We start from the raw sequence: 12426 nt of genomic DNA, 5'->3' as shown, positions 1-12426 counted from the left end.
GCTGGTGGGAGTGTAAAACAGTACAACCACTTTGGAAAGCAAACCACTGTGATACAAAAAACATGGATAAATCTTAAAAACACTATGCTGAGTTGAAAAAAGCTATACACAAAAAGTACATATTGTATGAATTCCATTTATATGTAGTCCTAGATCAGGCAAAACTAACCTATGTTGAAATAATCAGAACAATAGTTGCCTTCTGGAAGGAGGTGGGACTGATTGGGAATGGACATGAGGTAATTCTCAAGGATGATGAAGATATTGTGTATCTTAATAGGGATGTAGGCATTTGTCAAATCTGACAAAATTATACACCTAAGATTTATGGATATGACTGTAGGTAAATTTTATCTCAAAACAAACACAAAATTCAATTAATGACTGCATGCTAAAGTGTTCAGGGAGCAAAGTTTACTGATGCTTGCAACTTCTTTTGAAATGCATTTAAAAGTTGACTGATGGATGTATAGGGAGATACATTTAAATAAATATACATATAAATATACATATACATATAAATAAAGCAATAGAGTGACTTTACTCTTCAGTTTGAAAATTTTCATTAAAAAATGCTGGGAGTAGTGGAGAATAAGTAAGACCTTTATGTATTCATATGAAGAGATCTCCAAGATGTAGTGTTATATGTTTCATATTTATAAAGAGAACACAATAAATGCCTTTCTAAACAATGCCAATAAAACTGTATGACCCAGGTGTCTTCCACTGTGACAGCACTCAAATAACTTACACGGTTCAAAAAAATACAAAATGAAAATGATTAAAAAAAAAAAACAACAAAGCCCTGAACAATTACTTTTCCTTCTTGAGAAATGCTATTTTTGAATATTTTAGCATTGCGTATAAAATTTATTTAAGATTAAGAAAGAAGTTTTTCCAATTAACCTTTAACACTACTTAGTACAACTCTGAAGATATTATAACTAGCTCAGATTAATTAATATTTCATTAACTTCATTTTCAGATTTTCTCTAATAGTAGCACAAATAAATCTATCTTACTTGAGACGAGATCTCACCAATGAGAGATCAACTAAAAAAAACATAAAAATTTACATTAAAATTGATTTCCCTTAAAATCATTATGGTGAATAGAGTCATATTCTATGCTTTTGTAGGTTATAAAATAACTGGTGAATAACGAGGAGGGAAAATCAAGAAGAGATTCAAAAAGATTAAGAACGAAACTTTTTACTTAAAAAAATAAGGTCAACATTCTTTGGTCATAAGAGGAGATAATATAAAATTTAAAATCAAGACAGAATTTTTAATAATCAAAGGCAGCAAAAATCATAAAAGTTAAAAAAATGAAAAACAAACCTGATAGGATTAGGGAAACAGGGCACTTTGCATATCCAATAACATATAATACACTCCCAAAAATTTAAGAATTTTAATGTAAGAATTTTAAACATATGATTTAAAAGACTTACCCTTTCTGCTTCAAAGGTAATTCAAGTTTAAATATGGTAGCATCATTAACAACTGCTTTATATGCCTGCAAATAATATAAAATAAGATACGAACATTATTTTTAATACTTAAAATAATTATAATTCTAAAAACACATAAAATACAAATTAGTTTTTATTTTTAATGATGTATCTGGCCTGACAGAATTTTTCAAGACAATGATTTCAACATGCTCTTTCTCATGTTATGATTATCATTATTCTCAAGTGAGGTATTAATGCTGCCTGACAACCATAACATTTTCTCTTGTCTCTCCTAGAAAACATTTTCATACCACCTCCTTTCTCTTCAAACCTCCAGTATTTCCTCTCCCATGCATACTCTCAGCTGATGATGTGGCTTCCTAATTCACTGAGAAAACCGAAGTAATCAGAATTCCCTCCTTTTTCTCCTGTATCATCAATTTTCCCCCCTCCATTATTTCTACAGCCTCAATATGCATACATATTATTCTTTAAATCTTAAAAATTCTCTCTTGGCTTTGTCCACCTTCAGCTACTGCCCCATATTTCTCTCTCTCTCTTTAAGTTAAACTCCTAGAAGAATTATCTAACTCACTGTCGCTAATTTCTCTACTACCATTCTTATCTGAAACTGTTCTAAACAGGCTTTCACACACTCCAACTAATGATTCTTGTCAAAGTCACTCACAACCTCCATGTTGCTGAAGACAATGGTTAATCCCCATCTTATCTGACCTATCAGCAGCATTTTAAAACAGCAGATCCTGCCCTCCTCCTGGAAAGTGCTTTTTCCACTTGTTTTCTAGCACAGCACTCTCCTGGTCATTCCACTCATTTCGCCTCTCTCCTCAGGAAAGATGGCTGGTTCCTTAACGTTATGATAACTAACTTTAAAATGCCCCAGACCAGTCCTTGGATCTCTTCTCTTTGCTATCTTCACTCTTACTTTGGAGATCATAGCCACTGTCGGTGCTTTAAAAACCATCTATATGCTGAAGCTCCCAGATTTATTTTGCAGGCCCGTCCCCTCTCTAAAGCTCCAGATTTGATGTTGCCATATGGATGTTTAATAAGCATTTCAAAGTTAACTTGTCCAGAACTGAGTTCCTAATCTCTCTTCAACCATCTCCCCAAAACCTGCTTCTCCCAAAGTCTTCATCTTCCCTCACCTCAGCAAGCATATACTTCTAATTGATCAGAACAAAAATCTGAGTGTCATCCTTCACTGATCTCTTTCTATCACATTCCACATCTGATTCCATTAGCAAGTCCTATATAGCCTATTTTTACAATATAATCAAAATCCAACCACTTTTGACTACCTTCACCTACTATCGTTCTGGGCAGAGCTTCCATCATTACTTAACTGAATTACTTAAATAGATTCTTAACCCATTTCCTTGCTTCCTCTCTTGCCCCCTTCAGTCTATTCTTTTTGCAGCAGGCAGGTGATCCTGATAAAATGTAAGTCAGATCCTGTCATTTGGTTCAAGATCTTTCTATGACTTTCTATCCTACTCAGAGTACAAATGAAACTCCTTACCATGGCTCAGTCTTACATGATCTGGCCTCCTGTTATCTCTGACTACTTATCTCTGATTTTCTACTATTCTCCCCCTCACTCAATCCACTCTGGCCACAATCTCTTTCTTCTCTGGTTCTGCAACATGACAGGTATAATCCTGCCTTAGAGGCTTTGCATTTGCTCTCCCCTCAGGCTAGAGTATTATTCCCTCAGAGAGCCACATGACATATTCCTTAATCAACTTCAATCTTGATTTGAATGTCACCTCATATAAAGCCCTTTGCAGGCCATTCAATTTAATATTTCAAATGACCTCATTACCGCCATACTCCCTTAACCCTTCTCCTACTTTATCTACCTATGTACCTACCTATCTACCTTTCTTTCTACCCAAATATTTATCTAAAGGTAGACAGTAATTTTTTAAAAATGCTACTGGAGAAAGTTGACTGTGTTTTTAGAGTCTAGAAAATAATTCCACTTGGGAAGTAAGGAAAGGTAGTTGAAGAGGGGGAAAAACTAATGGTAATTCTAGTGATAGGTTTATGATATTTAAAAAGATACGGGGCTTCCCTGGTGGTGCAGTGGTTAAGAATCTGCCTGCCAATGCAGGGAACACGGGTTCAAGCCCTGCTCCGGGAAGATCTCACATGCCGCGGAGCAACTAAACCAGTGCACCACAACTACTGAGCCTGTGCTCTATAGCCCGTGAGCCACAACTACTGAGCCCTCGCGCCACAACTACTGAAGCCCGCACGCCTAGAGCCCATGCTCCGCAACAAGAGAAGCCACCTCAAGGAGAAGCCAGTGCACCACAACAAAGAGTAGACCCCGCTCACTGCAACTAGAGAAAGCCCACGTGCAGCAATGAAGACCCAACGCAGCCAAAATTAAATAAATAAATAATATAATAAAATAAATAAATTTATTTTAAAATAATAAAAATAAAAAGATAATGACTCTAAGGATAATACTGTTTCATTATCATTATCCTAGACTATAATGATGGGAAAGAAGGTATGGAAAGCAAGAATAAATGTGATACAACTCTCACAAGAGCCCTATGAAAGGAAACAGGACAGAGAAATCAATTCTGCTTGGGATAGGATGTGGGGGGAGGCAGAGTATCAAGGAAATTCCAGGAGAAGTATACTTTGAGCTGAGTCTTAAAGGAAGAATGAATAAGAATTCAATAATCAATAATATTCAAAAACAGGGAAGCATTCTTGAAAAATTAAGAAAGCAACTTTCTAGCTAAATTCTGGTTCACAAGCATACCCAATGCTTACAAAAGCATATAAGAAACCAAATAAAATATGGTTGCCCTCCACTGATGAAAAATCAGAGTTGCTAGGTTTTTTAGTTTGCAATTTAATAGCATAATGATGCAAGTTTCTTATTAAAATTAAATTATGACAAGTGTTAACATACAGGAATATATACCTTGTCTCTTGCAGTAAGAAATCGTGGATCATCTTGAAAAGCTTCTTTGACAAGTCTACTAAATCTATTAAACAGTGTAAGTAACTGCTCAACATATTTCTCAGAGTCCTAAAAATAAAATGTTATATACTGAGTTTAAAAAAAAAAACAAAAAATGAGAAAATATAAACATAATTTTCATAACACACTATAGCTTTAAAATTTGGTAACTTTTCTGAAATATTTTTTTCTTATTAAGAAAGGTGTTCCAACATTACTGTTTTGCCATCAATTTAAAATACCCGATTTTAAATACCTTACCCTGCATTTACAAAATAACTTTGATATATATCTATCATTGTCATTGAGGAGAACTTACAGTAGTAATAGTTTCAGCAGCTGCTACCATATCTGCCAGGCCTGCACTGATGATATGTTCCTCTAAGTCTTTCAACATTGGCTCTATCCCATTAGGAACTTTGTCCATTAATGAAAACATCAAATGTAATTCTGAAACGACAGAACACACCCATGTAATCATTTCATCCATCAGAACAGACTTTCTCTTTGATTTGTATCATGGATCTAGAATGCCTATGATAATAAGAGTGTGGGGAAATATTAGCTGGAAGTTGATAGCTTTAATAGTATTCTGTGGGTGCAATTAGTTTAGGACTTGTTATCGTTAAGTACTATAACTTCCTGATCTACCATATCAGTCTGACAAAAATTATTTTTAAAAGAAACTCTAATTAAAGTGATCACACACTGCAAAACCCAACTCCTCTTAAAAGGTGAGTCATTTGACCTTCAATGCAATGGAATATATTTATTCTAAGAAATACAAAAGTTTACACAGAAAATTAGTTACATTTCATAAAGTAGATGCAATGTTAAATATACAATACACAGTCACATCACTAAGGGGTAAAATAATGTCCTCAGATTGTTCAGAGTAACAAGGTAATATAAAACTGTATTCATAAAGAATTTTTCGGTTTGCAAAAAGCACTTTCTCCTATTATCCCATTTAACTGACCTTCACAATAATCTTACCTCACAGAATGGTTACCACTAAATAAATCCTTCTGAAGGGAGTCCACCTTGATCAGACATAACTCTACCTAGTCTGGCATACAGAAATTCAAATATTTCACTTATGCCAAATGATAAACTTGTTTTTACTCCAAAATACTTCTGAAGAGTGTAACACTTAAGTGAACTGAAAAACGTACTTGAAAGACAACTAGAGATTAAATAGGACCTTGCAATTTTATGCAATGAAATCTAGAGAGTAATACATCAAAATGTCAAAAGTGGTTGTCTCTGAGTAGTAAGTATATGGGTAATTTTTACTGTATGCTTTTTGGTATTAATGTACTTGCTACCTCCCAAAACAGAACTTTATCATATTTAAGTAATAAAAGAATAACATGTAAGTAATAAAAAATACAATTCAGAAATCTTAAATTATAAGATATTTCGGGGGAGAGGGATGAAGATTACCAACATAGAATGTTTTACTGCTTTTGAAAAATATTTGCCACAAGGTTCCACACAAAAGTCAAAATACCTAATTCTATCCTATACCATACGTTTACCATTTAAATTAGCCTTTAAACGTAGCGTCCTACTTTTGAGAACAAATTGAAATTCGCACGTGAGCGCACACAAACATACTGATACCTAAGGGGGAGAAATGCTTAAAATATAAGTTTATAAAGAAGATTTTCTTTACAGTGTTTCTAACTATGCTAAATATTTTTATCATTTTCTTTACGCAGTTTGCGATAACAAAAACACCTATGTATAAAAGAATGACCTAACAGCAATTTATTAAAAGTGATGTGCTTCAAAGATATCCTCTTAAAAGAGTATGAGAACTTTATGTGATGTTTTACCTACTTTCAGTTTCATTTCTCTTGATCATGCCTTGGCACTCTGCTAAGATAGTCTCTTTAAAGGATGTCACCAGGGCATTTACACAGCATTCCATGAGCTGAAATACATCAAAAATTGGTCAAGGCTGTTATAAGCAACAATAAGGCACAGATCTATTCCACTCCATTTTGCTTCATAGTCCCACAAAACCACAATGTTCAACAACAGCAAAAAACTAAGAATAATGAAAGTAGATTTTACTTACCTTTACTAGAGGATTGTTGAAGATGGATACTCTATTTTAGTTTACCAAAGCATACTTCCTCCTAAGGAAAAGGCTATAGAACTTAGGTTCTCTTTAGAAATTTTAATGAAAGTCCCCAACAAGGGGAGGAAAAAAACCTTTTTAATCTACAAAACAGACTGAAAAACTAAACTTTAATGAACTCTCATCTGGAGAGAACCTGTGTTGGAATTAGACTCTAAAATGCTAGAAGTATGAACATCCATTCAACACATAGTTTCATTGCTGTGAGCACCAAAGAAGTGTTAGGATACAAAGAAGAATAAGCTATAACCTCTGCTTTGGAGAAGATCACTGTCTTCTGGAGGGTGATCTGGAGGGTGGGGAGGGAAGCAAACTTTAATAAATACAACTCAGTTAAGTGGCAAAACACACACACACACACAAACAGAAACAAACAAAGGAACTACTATTTTTTTCTGGGTAGTTAAAAAGGTCTCATCCACAAGATGAAATCTAAATTGGATATTGAAAAGTACAAATCTTAAAATGGATTGGGTATTCTAAGAAAAAAAAGCTGAATTTGAAGAGAGTGGGAGAGAAAGCTAGAAAGGTAGACTGGAGCCAGATTATGAATGAAAGTCTATGGTTTGGGATTTTACTCTATAGGTAGAGAAGGTTTTAAACAGAAGATAAATGCAATGAGCTTCTATTCCCCCACCAAGTCATTTTTAAAAGGTCAGTCTAACGTCAGCAAGGTAGGTGGTACTGAGTGGTGGTAGGGAGACTGGCAAACATGGCTGTTGAAAGACTGCAAGTAAGATGGTCAGGGTCTAATGTTTTGGCTGGCTCCACTCCATCACTGCTCCTTCGTGTCATGTATTTACTCTTCTTGCAGGTATCAAAATGAACAGGTTGTGATTACTAACACAAGGTACACTAAGGCTGATATCTCTCTTCTGAAAAACAGATCATCTGTCTGTATTAAGGAAGGGAATTGTGTGTGCCTTAAAAGTTCTTTGCTAAAAATTCCTCTTGGAACTGACATAATGTTGTTATATTACTGAAGTTAAATATATGTAATGGAGATTCATTATATCGCTGTTTCCACTTTTTAAAATGTTAAAAAAATTTCCACAATAAAAGGATTTTTTTCAGATCCCTCCATTAGAATTATACTAATGACTTTAAAGTCCATGTATGTCAATTTCTGTCCTAAGAAGAACAACATACATATGAAGTGGTTGAGAAATTACTGCCAAGGTGGGAAGCTCTGCCCCAATTACTGAGTAATCTCATTCTATAGCAGCCCTGGAATATGCACAATGGAACACTCCCACCTTCGACAGAGAATACGTAAATCTAACTATATACAACTAATGAAGAAGAAACAAAGTGCAATCAGATTAAGCTCTGTTTTCTAAAATAAGCTCTATTTTCTGTTTTCTAAAATAATCTCTGTTTTCTGTTTCACTGAAAATTTACACTTGTACATAATCTAGTTCAGGAGTAGTCCAAATTTTGCAGACTCCAAAAATCATGTGTCATGTGTTTCAAACTGTTGTGAAATGTTTTAATGGCTGTGGCCAGCTTGTTTTTTTTAAAAATATAGAACAGAACAAACAAAAAAAATCAGAGTGCATCACATATAAAAACAACAAATATTATTTCATAACATTGTTTCAGATATGAGCAAATAAACAAAGCATATACTAAGTCACAATAAAAAATGTATTTCTTATTGTGGGTTACAATGAGGATTTAAAGGAGAGAGTAGGGAGGCTAGTTGTCCAGTGGTTAGGACTTGGGCTCTCACTGACATGGGTCTCGGTTCAATCCCTGGTCAGAGAACCAAGATCCTGCAAGCCACGTGGTGCGACCAAAAAAATAACATAACATAACATAACACAACATAAATGAGAGGCTCAATTGACAAGATAGTTGAAGTAAACTGAGCAGAATTTGGTAACTGCTTAGATGAAAGGAGTTAGGGATATAAAGCTTACTGAAACACTTTCTAGCTTGAAAGGTTAAACAAGTTATTATAATAACAAATATCTTTTAATAAGCACCTACTCTGTAAATGCTTTACATACATTATCTGATTAACCCATGTGTCATTTAACTCATGAAAACCTTATGAAGCAGATATTTAACATATGAGGAAACAAGCTTACAGAGGCTAAGTAACTTACAAATGTTACACAATTAGTTCATAAGGTCTTGAGCTGTAATATGAGGCCAGGTATGTGATCCCAAGCCTACAACTTTTGATACTACATTAAGAGAGCAAGTATATACTTAATAATGGCTATGTGCTCAGAAATGAGTTAAGTGTTGCAAGGAATAGAGAAGATAAAACATGGTTTATACACTCAATGCTCTTACAATCCAGTTTGGGATATGTAACTATAATGTATCTAAAATGTGTGCATACTTCATACATAACAGAGGTATATGAAAAGTTCAATTTCACCAATAAAGCAAAGAGATGGAAATAAACACATTATTACTACACTATAAATAAACTTCACAAGGACAGAGACTGTGTTCCATCCAGCTATATATTCATGGACTCAACACATTTGGTGCTTGATAAATAACACAACAAAGTAGCCTATAATTTGCTACTAAATCAAGTTGTAGAAACAATTGGTACAGTGGGAATTCAAATAAAAGGAAATGGATGAAGGCTAGAGTATTTGGGGAGACTTGCAAGATGGGCTTTAAGAATTCTGAAGGATTTGAATAGGCAGAAAAGAAAAGTAAAACATTACTTAAAAAGAATGAATCCAAGAAAAAAACGAATAGAATGAGGTATATGAATAAGAAAATATTCCTTATTGGGTAGAATGACTCTTACTGGACAGTATTAAGTTAGAAAAATAAGTTATGGCCAAATCATGAAGGGCCTTGAAAACCAGAGATAGGAAATCAAGATACTACGGTTTTTTGAATAAAGAAGTAAAATAATGAAAGAGTAGCCTCAACTCACAAAAGAAGAAATACAAATGGTCCATAATAAGAATAATGTAGTGGAAAATCCAATGTTCTTAATGATAGGAACTAGCAGATGGATATTCCCTTGAATTAAACAATTAATGTCAATCCTAAAAAAATAAAGATACCCAGCCTCATTAGCATTTTTTTTTTTTTTTGGGCTGCACCATGCAGCATGTGGAATCTTAGTGCCCCAACCAGCGATCAAACCCGTGCCCCGTGCATTGGAAGCGCAGAGTCTTAACCACTGGACTGCCAGGGAAGTCCCCTAGTAATTTTTAAATGCACATTAAAATATCTTTTAAAATCTATGATACTGGGAAATTGGCAAAATTAATAGACCGAAAAAACCCAGATCAGCAAAGATAGCAGGTATATTGTTAATGGGAATCAGAATTACAACAACATTTCTGAAAATCAGTTTCGTCTTATATAGCAATCTGTAAAAGGTGCATACCCTTTGCTTCAGCAATCTCATTTCCAGGAAATTCCATTCTAATAGAATGCCACATGTAAGAAAGATGTATGCATAAAGATTTTAAAAATATATCAGGATATAAGATATAAGCATGTAAATACATTCCAGGAAGTACTATTTACTTAAAAAAACCATAATAATAACAAATAATAATGAAAATTCCCATCATTAGAGAAGTAGTTAGGTATATTATAGTACATATATATGATGAAATATATACAGGCATTAAAAATAATGTTATAATATAGAAGTGTTTAGAGTAAAAATGTACATCATAACTTCTTTAAATGCTAGAGGAAAGGAAGAAAGAGAGAAAAGAAAGAAAAGATGGAATTCCCTGGCAGTCCAGTGGTTAGGACTTGACATTTTCACTGCCAGGGCCCGGGTTCAATCCCTAATCAGGGAACTAAGATCCTGCAAGCTGCACAGCTCGGCCAAAAAAAAAAAATTTTGTTAATTTTAAAAAAATAAAGAAAGAAAAGAAGGAAAGGGAAAAAAGGAAAGAAAAGAAAAAAAGGATCAACCAAGCAAGTATGACAAAATGATCATTGTTGAATCTGCTGGCTAGGTTTGGAGGGTGGGGTTCATTATACTATTTTCTCTACTTCTGAAAATATTTGAAAAGTTTCATAACAAATATTTCTTTAAAAAATAAAGAGAAGGGCTTCCCTGGTGGCACAGTGGTTGAGAGTCCGCCTGCCGATGCAGGGGACACGGGTTCGTGCCCCGGTCCGGGAAGATCCCACATGCCGCGGAGCGGCTGGGCCCGTGAGCCATGGCCGCTGAGCCTGTGCGTCCGGAGCCTGTGCTCCGCAACGGGAGAGGCCACAACAGTGAGAGGCCCGCGTACCGCAAAAAATAAATAAAGAGAAGAATCATGGTATAGATCCCTGTGTATTGAAAATCCTTTAGAAAACTATTTTATGTAGGCAAAAAGAAGAAAGGGAGGTTGCTTGATAGAGTTCTCTCCTTATCTCCAAAGAGTCTTGTCTTAACAAGAGGGTCAGTTTCTTGAGGGCAGGGACCATGTTATTCCTCTTTTGTATTTTTCTCCCCATCATTTACCAAAGTTCTACATACAGTCAACCCTGAGTATGTACTTGTTATTTGAAAAATACATCTTGAATGGAAAGGATAGTGATAAACCATCTCTCTCACCTTGTATTCCCTTTCTGTCTCCTTTTGCTAGCTTCCGTGAAGAAAATAACTTTTTGCCATATGTCATCAACTCCTGTATTTTGCCTGAGATGAGCACAACTTCTAAATCCATAGCAATCTCCCCAGAGGTCTGCAAGGTGAAACACTTTAACTATCAATGTGCTTGATGTTTTACCTTCCTTTATAGCAAAACTCTTCAAAGATGATGCCTGCCATAAAACACAGCAGGCACTCAGTATTTGCTGAATGAATGAATGCATAGCTCTGTGAAGATGAGAAAGGTGGGATACGTAGGCTAACTGATGTACTAGAGTCTTTTTTTAGTGATATTCAATTTGCACAATGCTACTTCACTGAAGTTTAATAAAAACAATAGGAACAGTTCTGATTTTTCTTAGTTATGTAATTCCCTATAAGTTATAATTTGCTTTTGCCTTAGCTATAAAATAGAGGAGTTGAATTAAAAATCATCCTAGATTACTCCATCTTAAGATTCTACTTTATCATTATCAGGTTTCTAACCATACAAGGATATGTGTATGTATTCAAGAATTCATTTATTCCATGTGTGGTAGGCTATTCTCAAAATTAACTTCTCTTTTTTTTTTTAAAGGTTTTTTTAAACCTCTATAACCAGTGTTTCTTGCTTCACTTCTCAACTAGTTATACAAGTAACTCTACATAGACTGATGGAGTCAGTTAGACTCACCTTGACTTTTTAAATACCACCCTTAATATACTTAAATACTGAAGGTTAACAAGTACTTTACTTACTTTAATGTTAACAACTTATGACTTGTGACCTTCTTGCTAATTCCATTTTTTATCAATATTTTGCACAGGTAGCAAAATAGTGTCTATCTGTCTGAGAATCAGTAAGCAACGTCTGTAGACCACAGCCCTAACAGTAAAAACTACCATGCCAGGCACAGCACTTAATGTTTTGATATAGTAGTTCATTAAACACAAGTGGGTATTTCCCCACTTTACAGTTAGGAAAACAAGGATTACAAAGGTTGAAGAACTTGCCAAAGGGCACACAGCTGGTAAAATGACAATGGAATTCAAATCCTCATCTTCTTCCAACATGTATGTCCCTAACCAGTGTAATACACTGCTGCCCTATCAGAGCTCTGGTCAATGAGAAGAAATGAAGACTTGCCATCACCACTTCATTCTCCATTCCATTATTCCACTGTATAAACAATCCATTTTATTCTAGTGTTACTTTGAAGATAGGAACCCGTTCTATCTTCTTATCC

The 12426-nt window shown here is 34.7% G+C and overlaps 1 protein-coding gene across 1 annotated transcript in view; it reads right to left on the bottom strand.

Annotated features, from left to right (window-relative positions):
- CUL5 (cullin 5) overlaps positions 1–12426 on the bottom strand; it is a 104034-nt gene that overhangs the window by 25691 nt on the left and 65917 nt on the right. Inside the window, exons 8-11 of the mRNA XM_007447212.1 lie at positions 6309–6402; positions 4783–4913; positions 4425–4532; positions 1454–1518 (exon numbers count right to left, since the gene is read on the bottom strand). Of these exons, the coding sequence (XP_007447274.1) occupies positions 1454–1518; positions 4425–4532; positions 4783–4913; positions 6309–6402 (398 nt within the window). The remainder of the gene's footprint in view (positions 1–1453; positions 1519–4424; positions 4533–4782; positions 4914–6308; positions 6403–12426) is intronic.

Source organism: Lipotes vexillifer, unplaced genomic scaffold (genome assembly GCF_000442215.2).
Source record: "Lipotes vexillifer unplaced genomic scaffold, Lipotes_vexillifer_v1.1 scaffold1725, whole genome shotgun sequence".
Classification (NCBI taxonomy): Eukaryota; Metazoa; Chordata; class Mammalia; order Artiodactyla; family Lipotidae; genus Lipotes; species Lipotes vexillifer.
Note: the sequence above shows the minus strand (reverse complement) of the source record. Positions and strands in the feature narration are given on the sequence as shown.